The sequence below is a fragment of the Thunnus thynnus genome, chromosome 6 (genome assembly GCF_963924715.1).
Source record: "Thunnus thynnus chromosome 6, fThuThy2.1, whole genome shotgun sequence".
Classification (NCBI taxonomy): Eukaryota; Metazoa; Chordata; class Actinopteri; order Scombriformes; family Scombridae; genus Thunnus; species Thunnus thynnus.
The window spans coordinates 18735296-18756122 of NC_089522.1; the positions used below are offsets into that span (position 1 = coordinate 18735296).

The 20827-nt window shown below is 39.9% G+C and overlaps 1 protein-coding gene across 1 annotated transcript; it reads left to right on the forward strand.

The window, feature by feature from the left end:
• The first annotated feature begins 2743 nt into the window (after nt 1-2743).
• On the forward strand, nt 2744-20143 carry si:dkey-32e6.6 (extracellular matrix protein 2). Its single transcript, XM_067592366.1, has 10 exons — nt 2744-7170; nt 7322-7476; nt 7631-7861; nt 7972-8248; nt 8693-8808; nt 10539-10671; nt 10755-10912; nt 11136-11275; nt 18064-18390; nt 19200-20143. Exons 1-10 carry the CDS (start codon nt 6966-6968, stop codon nt 19369-19371), a joined length of 1914 nt encoding a protein of 637 aa, XP_067448467.1. The 5' UTR covers nt 2744-6965; the 3' UTR covers nt 19372-20143.
• The last annotated feature ends 684 nt before the right edge of the window (nt 20144-20827 follow it).

A 20827-nucleotide genomic window follows, 5' to 3' on the forward strand; every position in this document is an offset into this window, starting at 1 on the left:
TCTCCTGACAAGCTCTTCACTTTGGGTTAACCAGCTCCAGCAGTTCCTTGACGTGATCAGTTTGACTTTAGAGATGAAGTTGAAGGACTTAGATGTAAACTTTAAGACAATCAGCACTTTGTCCTGGAACCGAGAGAAGTTGAAAAGTCCCTCCTTTCTCTAAAGATAAACAAGAACCCTGGTCCTGACAATATCAGTGGCAAATACAACAACAGGCCTGTGTTCTCTGAAAATTGTGCAATTTTCACTTCCACAGGTCAGTGCTGCCATTGGCCTGTGTTCCCTGAAAATTGCACAAATTGCACCTGTTTAAGCAGGGTAAGCTGTCTGAAGGTTCAAATAGGGAAAGTCTGTGCTCTAATGGACAGTACTGGGCCTACGTTATTTAGGCTGGCTCTTCCATTCTGTGTCTCACTCATCATCATCACCTACCCTTTTGGTTTGCTTTCTTTGTTTTTCCTGCCCAACAACATCTCCCATCAACACTGCATATGCCACTGATTCACAGACTACAGATTCATTCATTCATTTGCCTTAGTTATGAATAAAATATTAATTAAAATACTCTAAATCTTGTGTGATCTGTCTACTAGTCTAGCTCACTGAGCCTGGGCTGTGAGGATTTTCATGTCCACAGGACGTGCATTGCCTGCATTGGCCTGTGTTCCAGGATAAAAGATTATCGAAAGAACTGTTGAGCATTAATGTGTCAAAATTATTTTCTTTATAATGTATCTATGTGGATAATTTAATGCCACATAATATTGTTTATTTTCATTTTGTTTTATTCGTGGTTCTGAACGGTAATTTCCAGGGGCGTTGGCTGGACTGTTAACCACCAGGGGCTGAGCCCAGATTCTTCTCCATCAAAAAACTTAAAAATATACTTCTAAATAGACTGTTTCCATGCATTTTTTTTCTTGCATGTGAGGGCTACACATTGCTTAAAAATGTGAAAATTGGCAAAGGAAAAAAGGGTTTGGATCTGATTTACCATATAATCTGCACATGAATATTTCAGCCATTTTAATGTCTCAAACCTAAATGAGCCTCATATCAGATACCTACAACCATTATTACTAGGCTTACATGATGGAAAAGCCTCAAAACCCATAATACAATGGCAATTTCACAAATGAGAGTTGAACATGGCTAACTCCTCAAAGTGACTGGGTAAACTTTCATAATTTGGTTGCAAAATCATTGCTGATGGACCCACTTGATATGAACCACAATATATTATTGAACACAATATACTGTATATTACACCTGACACTGACCTACAGTGATGTGTGTGACACATCTAAATCATTTAGATTTAGTGTTTATTTCCTAGTTCAACATTTAATGAGTGAGCCAACTTTTTAAACTGACTAAACATTATCAGCTCAGCCTTAAGGTTTGTTTTATGGATTTTGAATTCGTCATAACACTTACCTTGCATGTTATCACTGTTTGTAGGACTACCAGACTGATCAAATATAAAACTTTTTGGCTATCTAACACTAGACTAGGCTAGTTTGGTCTCGCTAGCCAAGTTGAGGCACAATTAAGCTCTCATTGCTAACGGTTTAGCTGGCTACAGTGCAAAGTACATTAGCTATATATAACTTATGCTCTTCTCTTATCATGGTCACATAACTTGGACTGCATACAGACATTTACACACCTTGTTTTCCTGGCTCAGCATGAGAGGATGTTTGTGCCACTGCTTAAGCTTCAACCCCTTTACCAGTAAAAAATCATATATATATTCATATTCATATATACATTTTTTCCTCACACTGACTGACTGTGTGAGCTAGGGTTTGGCATAGTAACCCCACCAATTGAAGAACTGACATAGACCTGTCAGCCAATAAGACACAAGTATTTCTACATATTATTTCCTGGAAACTTTCTTTCTTTTGTCTTTAGTGACAAATTGCTCAAAGTGGAGAAATATTAAGGGCTGAAGAGAAAATCTTCAGGTCTACGGCCCCAAATGATCAGGCCTGGCGACAACCATGGTAATTTCTATTCACTCATCTCTGTGAAATTGTGTGAAATTCCAGGTTTGATCTAATTTAAACTTTTTTTGCTTAATGACACGATTATTTACGGAAGAGGATTAGGGCCATTTGAAAAACTTATTTGAGTTCTAAGTTTAAAGTCAGAATTCTGAGTTCTTCTACCTTAACAGTAGTCACAATAACAGAGTTGTCACCCCCCTCATTCTTCGTAATGTTGATGACACCTGGGGTGCAACGGTGCTTTCCTAATAGTGGACAGTATGGTGTGTACTTGGTTGACCACTGTAAAAAAAAAAAAAAGTACAATTAATCGTATTTTACAGTTTTTCTACCCAGTTGAATATTGTTTCCACATTATCACCTGTTTAGAGGTATTGATGCTGGACACAATACCCCTTAAATCATCATCCCAATCATTTTGTTGTTCACCACAGTTCTTGGCTTTTTCTGTAGGCGGCTCATTCTGTCCATTGGCCTGGGGCTGGTAGGCTGATGTAACAGTGCACAGTTTGATACCCAGAGACTCAAAGACACCACAGTTGACTTGCAGATGTATTGGTTTATGCAAATTACCTGAAAGATATGATTCAGTCACAAATATTCTATGTCACACATACACTGTGTTTTATATATATATATATATATATATACACTGTAACTGTACCTCATTTACAAATTCACGTTCAACATTTACACATTCCTTGGTTAGTAATAATCCTCTCCACCACTACAAAGTACAATGTTGACTATTTTCCTGGACACCTCAGTTGCTGTTTTAGTTTAGAGGGAAAAGATCCATGGCTGTCAGGCTGTCACTTTCTTCCTTTCAACCAAGACCTTTGCCTTTACCACCTTCAAAGGGGGTTACACATACTTCAGCCCACCATAATGCTACCTTTTGCCCTTTGCAGTGGTGAGAAGTGGACCAATTAGATCTCCCCAAGGACACTCCATGCTTCTCTGACATGGATGGGATGAAGGACAAGTGCAACTGTCTTGACTGTTTCATGCCACTGACAGCAGGGGACACTCATCAACCTTTAAAACAGTGAAATGAAATTCCATCAAGACTCACTAGTATCAGGGTATTGTAGAGTATGACAAAGTAAAAAACATAAGTGTACTGTATTTGGTGCAATGTCAGGGCAGGTTACAGGAGACTTTGGTTTTACATATTAAAATACTTCTGCGGAATAATTGCATAAAAAATTAAATGAAATGCACCACAATTTATGTAGAACTTAAAAAGTATCAGATCCAATGGTCAGTATATAAATTACAATGAACACACCCATTACATTTCCTTCAGATGCACTAATAACTCAGTCAACTCTCACCCATTTGTTGACATCCTCCCACAAGTTTGACCAGTGGTAGGATGCCAATACCTTCTCCAGTGTTTGGCGTCTGCCCGGATGACATCCAGTGGCAAGGTTGTTTTGGCACTCCTTCAGGACATTACAAGCTTGATCCATGTTACACACCACCAAGTGAAGTTTGTCCTGGAGCTTGTAATACAACTCCTCATCTGAAGCAGCAGGAAAAAACAACATTCATTTAGTAGTGTGTCTGTACAATAACTGGGTAGGTTAGGCAGTTCAAGAAAATCCTGTGGCCTTGACAAGTTGTAAATATGGTTTAAATATAACAGCTATTAGTGGTAGTACTTGGAGGGAAAAAAGGAAAGGAAGAGGGGTTAGACAGAACACCTCATAATAAACAGACAACCTATAATGTTCCTGACATCTCAGTCTTAACAAAGGCTTTATTCACACTGTTACTTAACTTTCACCAGGTTTTTTTTTTGATGCCTTGTGAATCACTGCCTCCTTGCTCTCAGGATTTGTGAAGGTGACGGTGAGGTTGTACACACCATTCATCAATTAGTGTTTTATTTCAGTATAGAAATTCTCAATCATTATCTTGGTGAAACTAAATGTAAAAAATCTTAAAATCTGATAGATGATAATATAATGTCACATAATGTTAACACACGGTGAAAATTAATCATATTGTGGCAAGTTTATAGTTCTTCATTAAAGAGCAACAGCTAAAGACTGATTTACACATATAAATTAATATTACTCCTTTTTTATTCACATGAAAAAAATATAACACAGCACCTCTTGTCTCAAGCTGAAAAACGGATAAATTCTCAATAGAAAGACATGCACTTTCACCAAACAAATGAACATAACTCATGGCACAAAACTTATGAAATTAAAAGTGCTTTAATGTTAATTTGAATTCATCGAGCAATTGATTTTGTAAAGGCCAATATTCTAAGTTAGATTTATTAGCTAGTTAATGTTAGCTAACATTAGCTAACAAACGAAGCACACCTAGCAAGGAGGAGTCGTTTCATCACTGTGTAGCGCGTGAATGCACATTTGTGCCGCATTTGAAAACTCTAGGTGCAGTTAGTGTAATGGTGAATGGGCAGACCTTCACCTCTTCCCTCTCAGTGTCACAGGTTATCAATCTGGGTGATGGAGGCACTGGTATTTTGGTATGTTGTTATTTAGCTAATATTTCATGTGTTTTCAAGGTACATTTTGTTTGATTTTTATGTTAATTCAATAATTTATTACATGCAAGTTACATTAAGCTTGTAGCAAGTTTTGCTAGATTTTGGAGCTTCTTATGCATATGTAATTGAGGTTGGTAACAGACTACGTTAGTAAGTTAGCTAAACTGTGATAATACCCTAACTAAATCAACTCTGCGCCCAATAGCTAATGTTATGTAACATAATCTATTGTTTTTGGTATGGTGACCAGGTGTTAGGTAGATAGCCACAGCAGGGCACCAAACAAATGGGATTACAGCCAAGGTATGCCTTTGTTGTTTTACAGTTAAGGGTTAGTTTATAGCCTACCAATGCACAATTAATAATCAGAGGAGGTTTAAACATTTCATTTGAATGTGTGATATTCTCATAACATTAGCTATTATTAGCCCTGTCAATCATCATAAAGCAGCCTCGGATCGAAATAAAAGGAAGAGAGAAGGAATGAAGAATACAGACTTTGTTAACAATATGAATTTATCCTAAGCTCAATATTTTCAAGGGACACTTCACCTGCAACTTTTGTTTTTTAATTGACTAAATCACCAACACTTGTTGCTGGGACTCTTTCAGAAGCTAGTCCAGCAAGCAGCAGCAGCAGCTGCAGCAACCATACACATTTTCTTCGGGAAATGCAAATATTCTACGAAGCAAATGTTAGCACTAAATGAAGATGGTAAACATACCTGCTAAACATCAGCATGTTAGCATGCTGACTTGAGTATTTATCACAAAGCAAAGTACAGCAAAATACAATCTCATAGAGTTGCTACTTTGGCTGTAAACTCTTTTCTTGTATTAGTTTAATATAATTTTTACCACATTTTAACAGATAAGTGTGATGCATGTTATATGGCAGTGGTCAGACAGTCTAGGCCATGTTTATTCTGAGTAAGAAAATAAGTTGCGCTAAGATTGCAGAGAAAGGACAATAGGTCACAGGAGGGATGGTAAAAGGTGCGTTGTGTCCTAAACCAATAACTGGACCAGAAGGAGTTCTGTATCTTAAATATTTATGTCTGAGATCCAGACGTCAGCACCCTTCTCTATAGCAAAATATTCCAGGGTGTTGTCAAACTGAGGTTAAGGATGGGGTTGAATGTGGTCAATGGATTACTGCATGTCCCTGTCAAAGAGTTAAATGAATTACACGTTAGTGTACATTTGGACACGTCACTATTTACTTTGGAAGAGCACATCAGGACTTAAGTGTTTCTGTATTTAGTGTTAAGTTGTTCAACGTACCATTTGGTGTCTGGATCCTTCTGTCGTCTCTGTCTCATCAGATCATTGCCAGTTGAGCGAGAAAAAAAACCCTTCATCTGGCCATGAATTAATATATAATTTTCACATAAATGTCAATCACAGAAGCTGTTGTCTGAGACGTGACAACCTGCACACAAAATTTGACAGGTTTTATGTGTATGTGTGGTAACTGGGCAAATAAAGAAGGGCTGTCAGCAGGTTTCACTCCACAGTGAAAATCCCAGCTAGACTTAACACTCAGCCAGTGGCACCTGCTTGGCTTGGTGTTGAGTGTGAGGATGCACACACACCAGAGTACATGTGTAAGCATCACAGTGTATGTAGTGTGTGTACAGACATTATGTACTGTATGTACAGAATGTAAAGATGGGCTCATTGTTCATTTCTCAGTGGTCATGTGTGTTTTCATACATAGCTGCTAGTGGAGCTTGGCCAAACATGGTTGACTCCGATCTGAACTGTCTACCAACCCCGTCTCTTGTTGGAAAATGTCCAAGATCAGCATAAATAACATAGATCACATGATGATGTCCATAAAGAATCTATCACAAGTGTATGACACATATTGTGTACCAGTTTATATCTCCTTCTGCTGGTCCGTCCCTCATCTTCTCCACAAACCTTTCGCTTTCTACCCAGTGTTAGCAGACAGTTATAAAAGGGAGAGGAGACAAGGAGGAGCAGGGCGGGTCTGTGTATTTTATGCTACGATGAACGAGGGCCTTTATTAACAATGTGAGAGTTTATTTTTTTGACCTCTCCGCCTCCTAGATATTCCTTCCCATCCTCTTGCTTTCTCTTCATTTCAGCATTCTCTGAGTTGAGAGAGCATGTCCAATATGTTTAAGTACTGCTATTGGCTGACTCAAAACAGAGAAACTTAATCACAGTTTTTACTCCCAGGGTTCACAATCTCAAATTCTAGGGTTTTCTGGAAATGTTTCCTCTCATGTAAACTCTCATTTTGACTCGCTCTTCACACTTGGCTTGGCGGAGTTTGTTCCCTTCGGTCTGCTCGCTCTTTGGATTTGCTTGATCCTTGCTTCAACTCTGAACATCTGCAAGTCTTGGACTACACTCTCCAACTGAAATAACTCAAATTTAATAAACATCCAACAATGCCAAGAACATGGATAATGCTCCTTTGTTTGAGTGGCACAATTTTATCAGGACAAAGCCAAAACTCTGCACGTGACATAGAATCACACTTGGAAACTTCTTCTAAGAGACCGGAGTTAGAAACAGCAGTCATTCATCCACCAGGAATTGATACAGGAGTGACACTGTTAGATACACATGTTTCGGGTACAACCTTCCCTGCAGGTAAGCTGCTGTTTTTGTCTTTTAAATGCTGTCTGTTTCTCTCTGCATGCTCTTAGCTAAAACATGTTTTTATACCTGGAATAGTTTAAAGCACATACATCAGAGTGTCTGTAATTGCTTTTTTAATACTCTGCTTTATGTTTTTGTGAAGAAGAGAGTGAGGATGAGCATTTCCAGGTGGAGGCAGAGGAGGAGAGGAAGCAGCAAAGAATTGATTTTACAAAGATGGAGGCTGGTAGACAAAAGAGAGGTGCCTGGGGGAAGAGGAAACATGCACCTACAGTGGAGGCCAATGCATATAGAATAGTATGACCACACACTTGATTTTGCTGTGTGCATATAGAAATGCACATTTATAGATAAAGATAAAACAACTGTACATGTGATCTTCCATAAAAGCCATTTATCATGGTCATACTTCGCTCTAAGGTGTATGTTGATTTGCTGCTGCTCATTGCAGGCAGGTTTGGGGCGACCCCTAGACGGCTGGAAGAAAAGAAGCAAAGGAGAGATGGAAACCAGCGCTCTCATGGCTGTTCTTAAGGAACTTCACACTGAGTGGAGGCGGCTAATGGATCAAGGAAAAGCAAAAAAGAAGGAGGAGGAGGAGGAAGAGGATGATGATGATGATGATGAGGAGGATGAAGATGACGATGATGATGACGAAGAGGAAGAAGAAGAGGAGGAAGAGGTTTCAATTTTTAGTACAAAAGCAGTGCCTTGCTTTAGTTAATTGAATCACCCAGTTGAGTTAATGAAGCAATCTTCTGTCATGTAATTTTTTCACTTTTTTTGTGTCAGGAAGAGGAAGAAGAAGAAGAAGGAGAGGGAGAAGGAGAGGGAGAAGAGGGAGAAGGAGAGGGAGGAGAGGGAGAAGGAGAAGAAGAAGAGGAAGAGGAAGAGGAAGAGGAAGTGACAACTCAGTCTCCCAGCAATCAAACAGCAACATACACCAACTTTACAGAGTCTCCTCTCAGCGAGTGTCAGACTACTGACAGAGAAATCAACTGCAGGGGCATCGGCATGACTCACCCGCCAATCATCCACAACCTGGAGGCCACAAAGCTGGACATGGCAGGTGTGTGTGTGTGTGTCTTTGTTGTGTTGGTAGCTTCATCAAACAAAATGAGCATTTTTGTGCTTAGTAGGGTGATACAAATAAGAAGTGGTGTCACAAAAAGCGATACAGCAGTGATATTGATTACATAAGAACTGGTTTGTTATTAAATTTCTTTAGGTTGCCAGTAGCTCTGATTGTCACGTTGATTCCACAAGCCATGTACTTTATTGATTTTTAAAAACCAGTCATAAATTTAGGTTTATTCATGATTTTCTGTCACGGTTACTTCAATGTCTTAACAGCAGTACATATAATTTGGCGGGAAATACTATAGATCAAGATAGTGAATCATTAAACTGAAAAATTACATGTTGCTTTACTTCCAGCAAATTTCACTGATTAGACTGATTATATTATTTACCTTAACCCACTACATCACATATCATATCATCTGATTATAAGAGAACAACATCCAAAGCATCACTCCAGATGTTTTCTCCGGCCTGCCAAACCTGGACACACTGGACCTGAGCAAAAACAAGCTGGATGATGAGTTGTTCAGCCAAAACCCCCTGTCTGTGAGTAACACTGTGTGCATATTACAGCTTTGACCTGCCACTGTCCAACAATACTGTATACTCCATCACTGTCACAGTCAGATATTTAGTCCTGTACTCATCTGCATTAATCACACCCACGACATTCTGTATGTTTAATCATGTTTGAATAATTGCCTTGAGTATGAAGCATGGGATACAAATAATGATGTGAAGCACCCAACCAAGCCCACCCAGTAGCACCTGACTGCAGAGCTGCTGCAATGCTCCAGTAGTGCCTGCTCCACCCTCAGGCAATGAATGTCACAACTGCACCTTTTTTGTTTCTTATTGCTGCTGTTGGTGTGTGTTTGAGGTTTTATACTTGCAAAATGTTAAGTTACCATCAGCATATTTTTATGGTAAACTGTCATCATGTGGCATCTTTTCTCTTCTGTGACTGTCCTACCAGACTTTATTTGCCTTGAGAAAGGGAGACAGAGAGACAGACAGAGAGAGAATGTGTGTGTGTGTGTGTTATGTAAAGCATCAGGAATTCAGGGTGACCAAGTTCTTTTGTGCTCTGTATTTGAACTAAGAACTTAGGTGTTATTGATATGAACCTTTCAATAAAAAATAAGTGACACTCTCTACAGACAATTAACACTTTTAGGCTTACTTGTCTGATGGTGAATTGCCTAAAAAAGCTTTATGTTACACCAAGAAACAGAAGATAATGATACATGAATTTATAAACCCTTAAATCTAAAATATTATGTTTTATAGCCATATGCTGAATTGTATTTCTGTTTTTAGTATTTAGTAATTAGTATTTAGTACTAGTGTTAAATGTCCACTGGATGTTAGAGTGCCACATTTACGTTCAATTATTTTAGCTATCAAGTGTTAAATGTTGAACGTAAAACCTCAACACACACACACACACACACACACAAGGAAAACAAATGCGTATCTTAACCAATAGGTTACCTGAGCAGCTACCTTTTTCTACAGGTGGTGTAGTTAAGCTTGTGTAAAACTGGTCTGACGTTGACCCAAACAACTCCCTCTGGTGGAGAATCAGCAGCCTGCTAAATGTCAATGAGTTTTATAAGCCAGTTTTATAAGCATCTTGCATCTAATTAAAATAAAAAGCAGGATGCATCCTGTATCATTACAGTAATATAAGAGCACTGAAAATTACATTAACTAATCCACTCTAAGAATAACCTTTGGTCTAACCTCAAAATGTCCACAGGCCAAACACAGATCCTGACCACACTGCAGCAGCCTACCACACTCTGACCAATCATTATACACCACTTTCAGCATACTCTCACAGTATTGGCTGGATAGACCTGTTGGAAAACCAGCTGCAGCCAATGATGTGGAGAGTGAAGTGAAATTATTTTTAGAGGATTTTTTATTTTTTATTTTCTGCTCACATCCCCGTAATGACAGAGGACTGATGGACTGGCTAGAGGGATACTGCAAAAGATCCAGTCCACTGCTTTTACTTGACACACATCAACCACAGAAGCTTTCAATGAGGAGCCACAAAGAGTGGCTTTACTAAAAATACAACATGATAGATGACATGGAAGAGATGCACAGATTTGTCATTCCCTCATTTAGTGTATTTCTGTGAACTCTGTGTTTGCATCCTGCTTGGCGAGACGGGAGGGAAAATTATGGATTTCGAGACCAGTATCCATTTTGTCTGTTTTATCTTCCTGGCCTGGTTACCCCTCTTTTTGTTGTGTGTTATATAGAACTTGACCTCTCTGAAGAAGCTGAACTTAGATGGCAACCAGCTTACCAGGATCCCGATGCTGCCGCCATCTCTGGAGGAGCTAAAGATTAACAACAACAAGCTTAGTTCACTCAACCCTCCTTGTTTCAAAGGTAGGAATTGTGTCTGTGTACATGGAAGAGACACAAAATCTGTATGCAAATAATGTTAATGATATTGATTGTTCCCTATTGAGGTCTGACGAACCTGTTGAAACTGGAGCTGGAAGAGAATAGTCTACATGACGGCAGTGTGTCACCTCAAACCTTCAGACCACTAAAAAGTCTTCTGTACCTCAAGTTGGACAATAACCGCTTTCGATTACTGCCCCAGGGTCTTCCCCCCTCTCTGAAGGTATGCTGATATCACTTTACTGAATCCTGTAATAAAACCCTCCTTAAAATGTTAAGATAATCTACAGGAGGCAGCTGGGATTCACTATTTTACTCAGGGCCACTTCAGAAAGCCAGACACTGATTTGATGACTATTTATGTTACCTTGATGACCCAAATCATGCAAAAGTCCTGAGTGAACAAACATCCATTTCATCCCTGTCTTTCTGTGTCTTACTTTTAGGTGCTGAAGATGAATCAAAATCTGATTGAAGAGGTGACAGAGGAGGCAGTGAGGGGCTGCGTCCATTTGAGAGTGCTGGACCTGAGTCACAACCTGCTGCATGAACAAGCCATTGCTGACCGTGCCTGGATCCGTCTCAAGTACGTCTATCTATCTATCCATCCACACATCCAATGAGAGCTACTAATTCCTCAAAATAATGTTCTGTAGTTCCTTCATCAGCCACAAGAGGGTAGACTGCTGTTATTTGGAGATGAGAACATTTTTTATATTTTTTTTTGTTCAAGCAGTTATCAGTTTATGCTTGTGGCACTTAAAAGATTTGAAAAACCTATTTCCATTTACAGATTAGCACTTTTCTAGTCAGATCATCAATACTTTACTATTCCTATCATCAATATCAATATCTCAGGCTATGATTCACACATAAAAATGCACATAAACACATTCCAACACAATCCAGCTCAGTCCTCACAGTAGCTCCTTTAGCATGGCTGTCAGTATCAATATTTATGACTGATGTTCTGACACATACTTTTTCTCTCTTCTTCTTCCTCTCTTTCTTTCTCTCTCTCTCTTTCGCACACTCAGACACACACACACACACACACACACACACACACACACACACACACACACACACACACACACACACACACACACACATGCATGCACACATATCACAGAAGATTTGACAGCTGACCATGTGTACTTAGATGAGCAGGTGTGTGAGTGAGATCTTGAGGGCAACTGTATGCCTGAATATGTATTTGTGTATGTATGCCTCAATGTGTCTGTGAGGGTGTGTGTGTGTGTGTGTGTGTGTGTGTGTGTGTGTGTGTGTGTGTGTGTGTGTGTGTGTGTGTGTGTGTGTGTGTTGTTTAAATATAGTGAATTCCAGTGGGTTTTTCTTTGCTCCCTGGGATCCTTGTGAACCACAGTGGGAGCTTCAGGGAAAACTGAGGAAAAGAAAATGCAAAAGAGAGAAAGAAAGTCAGAAAAGAAATGGAAAAAATTGGAGAGAATATGGATTGTACTTTAAAATGACTGCATGAAAGAGGAAGCAGAAATATAAAATTGAGAAAATAGGAAAGTTAGACAGAAGAAATGATGGGATTGTGTATGCACAGATAGAAAACAGAACAACACAAAACCTTTTCCAGAGAGGAACAAACAGATTATGTGAGGACAGGAAGAGACAACTCAACCTGACCCTTGACCTCATTAGTGGCGATATCAGCAGCCTTCCTATAGGTCCTGTAGGCTTATTAGCAGGCCCACTATCTTAAAAGCTTACCACAGCAATGCATAGACAACAGAGTGTGAACAAATTCAACTTGACCTGAACTCCACAAACACAGCAGGATAGCATGATACCTTAAAGGGCAAAAGTCACTAACGAGATCCAGCATCATTTTCACACTGAATAAAATCTGATCCGCGTTGAACCACTGGTGGAGAAAATATCTACATCATGTAACTCAGCAGGGGTGTGTGGAGAAATAGAAACAGAGGAACAGAATGAAAAGCAAATTGCTTAATGATGAAATAAACTGCAGTGTGCTGGTTTCGATTAGCAAAGCGCCTCTGTTCCATGTTAGGGAACTAGTATTATTGTTGCCTCCTGCTTGGAATTGGAGGTGCGAGAGGAGAATAATGGAGTCTACAGAGAGCTGGGGAATGGAGCCTGGACCTGGTATTTGTTCATCTGACTGCCAGCATCTCTCCTCATTACTTTGTTAATATAATCTCATGTCTATACTGGGTGTTTGTGTGTATGTGTAGATGCATGAATTATATAAAAGTATGCAGAGCTTCTGTTTTCCCTGTTTTTTTGCTTGCAGTAAACTTATCCCAGATCTGTCATTAGTTTGTGCTCCTCTGGGTGTGTTTACGGTCGCTGCCAATGTGTGGACAGCATACAAAGCGTGGACACATGCATAACAACTGTGCATCCCTATGCATGGTTCTGTCTCTCAAGGTACATGCGTATTACGTGAGCAGAATCTGCAGTAGCGTACAATTAATGCTATTGCATTAAGAGCCATGAAATTAGTTATCTCTCCTCAGGGGCACAACTAACAGCTTTCATCTTTAAAGACACAGATGCACACATAAAAAAAGAAATACACACACACACACCCAAGCCTGTTTGCCATCTACTCCCGGCTCTTTATGAAACTGTCAGTTCAAATAACAGTCTTATCCGCTCTCCCTCTAGTCGATCAAAACTTCAAACTGATCACATCACTGCTGCAAGCCAAGAGACCTGACTCCAGTCACCACATGTTTACTGACAGAGCCGCAGCATGTGTTAAGTGATTTCATAAATATCACTCCTTTCAAAAAATCCAAAGCATTAACATTTCATGAGTAACATGTTTTCAATTACAGTTTTTAATTTATGCTGTCAAACATTTTTATTGGGAAAATGATCGTTATCTTGACTTTTTCTCTTTTAATGCTGTGTGGTGCTCTCCAGCTTAACATAACATCCTTGTAAATGTGTCACCAGCTTCAAATATATCCAGTAAAACTACTGGCACAATATTAATTGATAAGTGACACAAAAGTGGTGACTTAGCTCATTTTATTTAGTTTTTAAACAGAAAGCAATTTTTGCTGATTGAATGATTCTTTTTTTTGAGTGTCCATGTGGTTTTTATTAGTTGTGTCATTTTGACAGTGAGGCTGTCCCTGGAGAGAATCTCTTTGTAGATTTATCATAGCTGTGGGCTCATACTGACTGCATGGAGGCACAGGTTCAGTGATCATCACACCAAAGATGTGTGCGTTGTGTTATGACGTGTCTGAGCCTGATAGAACCAGCACAAATTGGTTTCGTAATAAGCTTACATAAATGGGAAAACAAGCACACGGCACTACACAAAAACTCTGTGCCAACAATGCTGATGCATCACACTGAAGTCAAGTGAACACCGCTGACTTTAATCTTTGGTTTATATTTTTGGTTTCCTTTATGGTTGCAAATTATATTTGAAATGGCAGCATTTTTAGTCTTACAGTACAGTATGTACACTACACATGCATACAAATACCCACCGTGGATGTGCCATATAGACTGTAGTACTGCTGCAGTAAATTATTAAAGTCATATTCTATGTTCAAATGAATGCAAATGCGCTTCTGTCTGTATTCAACAGATGTGACAAATGTGCTATCTGGAAATAAATATTTCCAGATATCAGCTTGTGTTCATAAATTCAGTGCACATGGAGGCCTGCAGCATAATGACATGATATAGCTGAAGCCATCTGCCATCATCAAGCCTGTGCCATCATCCATCCATCATTCTATTTCTTTAGTCCAGTCTTGGTCCGTCTAGCCTGCTTGGCAGAGCCACTCTGCCTGGCTACGTTACCTATCCTGGTTAGGTTGCCAAAGTGCGTAAGCCAGCTTGTGTAGTGCTGGCACGGTGGGCTCAGCAGACAGGGAACAGAGTATATGTAAGTATTGTACTGCTATATGTGCAGGAGAGCAAGACAAAGCTCTCTGTGTGCTGGTTACCATTAGAACCCAACACCCTTAGGATGAGCAGCCCATCAGATTGATTACTCCTGGCCCTGCTTTACAGAGACACACACACATTTGTGCACACAGAAACTTCTGGTTTTGTGTAATTGCTGTGTGCCTCGCTATAAATGTTTTATAAATTAAGTAATAAAATGTTGCGGTGTGTGTGTATGTGCCTATTTGTTTGGATATATTAGTATCTATTTGTGCATTTGCATTTTCAAATTCATATGTTTGTGTTTGTAATCATCTTTGTTTGTATGAGCATTTTTATTTTTTGTGTATGCACTAATCATGTTGCAAGTTCCTGCGCATGCATGCGGGCGTGTTGGTGTGTGCATGTGTATGTGTAGGTGCTAGTGGCTGGGAGTGTAGAGGGAGGAGGACTGTAAGAAGAGAGGACTGTATGTCCCTCTGCTCATTAATACCATGTGGAGCTCTAAACAGCAACGGACTGCTGCTGAGCTTACTGGCAAAGATTTAGAATATAAATCAGCAGCACACAACTGGTCTGAACTGGTACTGAGAAATGGATGGAGCGATTTATTTTGAAGGTTTAAAAATTCAAGCAGAAACCACATTTTCACAGCAATCCATAACTGCCAAAATATGTGTAGGTTAAACAAAAGGCCTGCAGTGTGTGTTGGCTCGTGTGTTTGTGTATGGGGCTTTTTTCCTATCTTTATTCATGAGTGTGGTCTTTCAATTTGAGAACATGATTTATTGATTTCACATTCAGATTTTGTAATGTTTTCTCTCAAACCCTGCCCTCGCACTTACATAGCCCCTGCTTGCATTTAGATTTGCTCTGCTTCTGCTCAGACTGTATGCTGGCATTCAGATGTATTGTTGCTTGCACAGATTTCCTGCGCTCCAGCTTCAGCCCTTCTCCTCGCACTCAAGCTGCATCTGTGTGTTCATGAAACGTCTACTCTCAGATTTCAGCTCTGCTCTTAATATTAATTTTTTTTGTGCAACAACCCTGTCAAAATTCCCCAACCAATAGAAGGCCAGGTGTAGTGTTGACCAATTAAAATGATCTACGCCTCCTTGCGTGCCCATTTGCTTTACTTCTTAGAGCGTCCCATATGAGAATCCTGTCCAAGATGGACATATAATAGTAGCCATTTAGCACACCAACAGGAAGCTGGTTTGCTATATGACTACTATTATATGTAGCTATTATACTAAAAAGTACAGGCACTGGTATATATATTAACTGTCCTTTTATTCCAAAAGTTGTATAAGTAAGCAAGGGAAGTACATTTAATAAAGCTCTGGAGGGTGGGGGCGGATGAACCCAGTTAAAGAGTAACTGCCCATATGCTTTGCAAGGACCAAGGAACAATTCATTGGTCAACACTACACCGTTCTATTGGTTGGGGAATTTTGACAGGGTTGTTGCACAAAAAATCGAAGAGCAGAGCAGAAATCTGAGAGTGCACAAATGCAGCTTGAATGCGAGGACAGGGGCTGAAGCTGGAGCAGGAAATCTGTGAAAGCAGCAATACATCTGAGTGCAAGCATACAGTTTGAGCAGAAGCAGAGCAAATCTAAGTGCAAGCAGGGGCTATTTAAGTACGAGGGCAAGATTTGAGGGAAAGCATTACAAAATCTGAACGTAAAATCACTAAATCATGTTCTCAAATTAAAAGACTACGCTCTTGAATAAAGATAGGAAAATAGCCCCATATGTGTGTGTCTTCAGTTAAATCTGTCATTGTGCTCACTCCCTTGTGTCTTTACTTTGTTTTCAGTAAAACATTTATAACTGTGTTAATGTGATGTTTTATTACACCTCTGTAAAGCAGGACCTTGACCTCTCTAGGGGGCCTTGTTTGACCAAACTGAGGGAGGAAGGACTAATGCTAACCATGACCTTTACTGTGATATTGACAAATGATCAGAAATTGCTTAGTCAACCAACGTTTTGATTTATTAAAAGATGTTAACCCCTTCTTTTTTTCACACACCATCTTCCTCATCATTCATCATTATACAAACCTCACAAAAACACAGATGATTAATGTAACCTGGAGTTGAAAGCTCAAGGGAGGGGAGTTAATGCAGAGGTCTTAAGCCTTGTTTATAGTCACGGGAGGCACCGTGGTGCGGGCCTCGGCAGATGGCACGTGAACTATGAGCATGCACAGAGGCTTTTATGGTCAACATGACTATTGAGGGGGGCATGAGGCATACAAACAAAATATTCTGTGAATAAGCAAGAAGTCAATGAGTGTTACTGGCAGAACGTCATTATCTAACATGGCATGCTGAAGAAGAATTTATCTGCTTATGGCTATTAAAACGCGACGCAAGAGGAGATGGTCTGTCTGTCCCTTATATGCAGAGAGAGGTCCCGATGGGGAATATAGACATATTGTTAGGCCGATGCCTGCTATTGAGGAGGAAATGTACTTCAGCTACTTTTGCATGTCCACGTGCAGCACACGCCTTGTTACAAGTATTCAGAGGTGCATGACCAAGCCCCTCAACAGCTTGTGGGGCCTCCATGCTTGACATGAAAGACACAATGACGTCATTTTTAGTGCTTGCACCCTCGTGCCAGGGACACTGTGTCAAGCATAAACCTAGCTTTACTGTAAGTCATCTTTACGAGTAGCAGAAATGCTGAGGCACTGAAAATCCATCAGACAAATGCCAGTAGTAGCTTCTCCCACATCCATAACACTCCATGCGCTCTTTTCTCATTGGTTCCAATTTCACTTCACTGTGTGGTCATTGGCTCACCACTTGAGGGTGTTCTGAGCCCATTGGCTGTTCAGTGTGGTCTACAAATGGCGGAAGAACAGGACAGGAAATGAGCTTTCTCTCCTGCTGCGAGCTTGTGCTGTAAACTCACAACAGCTGTGCAGGATCTTCTAAAAAAACACTGAGCCCCTATACTGTACTTTAGCCTCAGACCCCACGTATCGTTTGTTCTCTTTTCCCGCAAACCAAAAAGAACATATGGTCGTTCATTCTCTTTCCCACAAACCAAACATTTTCTTGCCTTATCAGCCACAAATTCCATCTCAAACTGACATTGTGTCTCCCAAGGCCCCATAATTTTCTACCCTGCTGCTCCCCTTAACTCCCCACAACCTAGCCTCCCACTCTGCACTCCTGACTCCCTGCCTCCCCAACGGCACCATGCAGGGGTCCAGTAACTATAAAACATGAAGGCCACAGTGAAAAGCCTTGGAATCAGAGTAGAAGTGAGCATTATTACAAACATTCTGCGAATTTGGTGTTGGAAACTGACCTGCCTTTATAAAAATATCTAAAAAAAAAAAAAAAAAAAAGATGAAGGAAGAAGAGTTTTCTTTAAAAGGTCTTTTTGTTGATATCTCACTGATACTTGTGATTCTTCTATGTGTTTCCTCTACCTCAGAGCCCTGGAAGCCTTGGATCTGTCTTACAACCGATTGACCTCAGTCCCCATGAATCTGCCTCGCCGTCTCAGTAACCTGACACTTGAGCACAACGACATCAGTTACATCCCTGCCTTTGCGTTCCGCCACCTGCGGCCCGGCCTGCAGTCCCTCCGTCTATCCCACAATTCCTTGAGCAATGAGGGTGCAGAGCGAGTTTCTTTTGTTGGAACATACCGCTCACTTAGTGAGCTCCTACTGGACAACAACCGCCTGGGGGAGGTCCCTCTCTCTGTTCGACAGTTTAAGAAACTGCAGGTGCTGAGACTGGACAACAACAAGATCAGGTAGAACTGCACGTTCCACACAGTCAATTTTTATTTTTCAAATATGATTTTTATAATACAGGGATAAGCCACTGCTTACTTGATACCCAATCCTGGCCTAATATCATTAGCTCTGCTGGTGCAGCTCCCCTTGGAAATAACACAAGGAGCTTGGCAAAGAAGCAAAGAAGGAAATTGTGGTACTTTGAATGTCTTATGCAAATTTATTTATTCAAATCAACATTTCAACAAGTCCTCATCAGCATAAAGATGAAGACAAAGACTATTGTTGTCACAACAATTTTTATTGTTGTATGTGAACTGTACAAAACACTGTGTACCCTTTGATCTAAAACAGTAAATCTGGTGACCCAAGAAAGGATTATGCCATTTCCTTGACCTTGTGTTTGTCATCATGGTCAGCAGCCAATATGGGGCTTTTATCCTATCTTTATTCAAGAGCGTGGTCTTTCAATTTGAAAGCATGATTTATTGATTTCATATTGAGACTTTGCAATGCTTTCTCTCAAACCCTGCCCTTGCACTTAAATAGCCCCTGCTTGCACTTAGATTTGCTCTGCTTTTGCTCAGACTGTATCCTGACAATCAGATATATTGTTGCTTGCACAGATTTCCTGCTCCAGCTTCAGCCCTTCTCCTCACATCAGGCTGCATCTGTGCACTCGTGAAATGTCTGCTCTCAGATCTTAGAAATCTGAGAGCAGACGCACACAACATAGCAGGCAACTAATAAATCAGCGCTTGCGGTAGGAAGGTGAAGAATTCAGTACGTATGTCTAAGTCTTAGTTTTTGTATGTTGTGGTTTCAGGCTGGTGAGAGGGTGGGGAGTGTGCCACCCTAGTAATTCTGGCTCCATCTTGGCTTCAGTCCACTTGGAAAATAATCTGCTGGAGGTGGAGAGGATCCCCCCAAATGCCTTCTCTTGTGTCGTTGATGCTCAGGGACTGGTCCTCTATCCACAGCAGGGACAAAACAAATAGGCCGCACAGTGGGACAGAGATACATGCACAGACAAACACAATATATGCATGTATATCATCATACAACTGTACTTTTCTTTCTTTCAGAGTTTGCAGAAATAAAATCTTTATCAAGTATTTTGATCAGTCACTCAAAGCTATCATTTTAACATCCCTAGATCTGTCTTTTTCTCTCAGATCTTATCTTTGATTGGAAAACTGACTGTAATGTTTTGATTTATGTATATTAAAGCAAATGAAGAGTTCATTTGCAAAACAGATATCTCCATTTAAATTAATTTTCATTAAGCATGTTTTTTATTGTGCATTCCAGGTAATCAAACTGTATCAGGTATCAATCAAACTGCAGCTGGGTTGTTTTGATTAAATAAAAATAGCTCATAGTAACTTACAAAAATTAAACTTTATTGAAAAAATGTTGTTTTTTTTTTTCAAATATAAAGTTTGTTTGGTTTTTTTGGGGGGGAAAACAGATAACTCCATATTTCATGTTTCAGAGTTAAACAAGGCAATGTAATGGATATAAGTTTCTTTTAATGCAATATTAACATTCTTTAACATAAAGCAAGTAGGTAAAATGCTGAAAGTTGCAACAAAACAGCCCATTACTGGGCAATATTACACAATTTTAAGATCATACCTTGGAAAATCCTGGCTAGACTACAAAACCACTGAGTATGAATTTGCCAATGTTTTAAACTGCAGAGTGTTATGAAAGACCACAGCTGTCCTTTTTTAAAAGAGGTACAACAGTTGTTAACCAGACAAGCTCATTGCAGAAATGACTCATTGAGCCTGAAGTTTTTCACAGTTTTTTGTTTACAATCAATTCTTTGGGAACTACATTAACCTGGAAAATGATTGAATATTTTACAGTATTCCATAGTGTAACTCCATATTCCATGTTATTTATTGTTACTCTGTGTTTCACAGTATTCAGTTTAACTTAGTCCTCCATGTTACTCAGTTTAACTCAGTATTCAGCTTTCCTCTTCTTTTTACGCCCTGAAGGAAATAACATCATGAATTCTTCAGTTTTTTCCAAATTATCCATCTTTAAAGAGGACTTTGAGTCAAAGTTACACCTAAATAGGTCTGTCTGTGGCCTGACTCACAGTACTCTGTGCGTCACACCCATTTTACTACATAACACACCCACTTGGTTAGGTTTAGGCATCAGGCGTGAGATGGTTAGGGTTAAGGTAAGAACATCGGGTTGTGTCATGTAATGAAGTGGGTGTGTTGTCTAAATGTGCAAGATGCAATTGGACCCTTCTGTTTCAGACAGCACATCCCTGGCTGAACAGAGCCGCAGACATAATGTGTCACCTGACCCAAATACTGCGTGCTGATTCACTGAACGGATTCATTGGGTTCTGTTCAAAAACAGCACTGGTGCTTTCTGCTGTAAGACGTGAACTTGCAATCCATTGACAATGGACAGTAATGGTTTTTG

What these genes read in the sequence shown, in the direction of transcription:
- si:dkey-32e6.6 (XM_067592366.1), top strand. Translation starts at nt 6,966, where the DNA reads ATGCCAAGAACATGGATAATGCTCCTTTGTTTGAGTGGCACAATTTTA. An exon ending in AAGAAGAAGAGGAGGAAGAG is followed by an intron (nt 7,862 to 7,971) that starts GTTTCAATTTTT and finishes TTTTTGTGTCAG; the next exon opens with GAAGAGGAAGAAGAAGAAGA. An exon ending in CTGGACAACAACAAGATCAG is followed by an intron (nt 18,391 to 19,199) that starts GTAGAACTGCAC and finishes TTGTGGTTTCAG; the next exon opens with GCTGGTGAGAGGGTGGGGAG.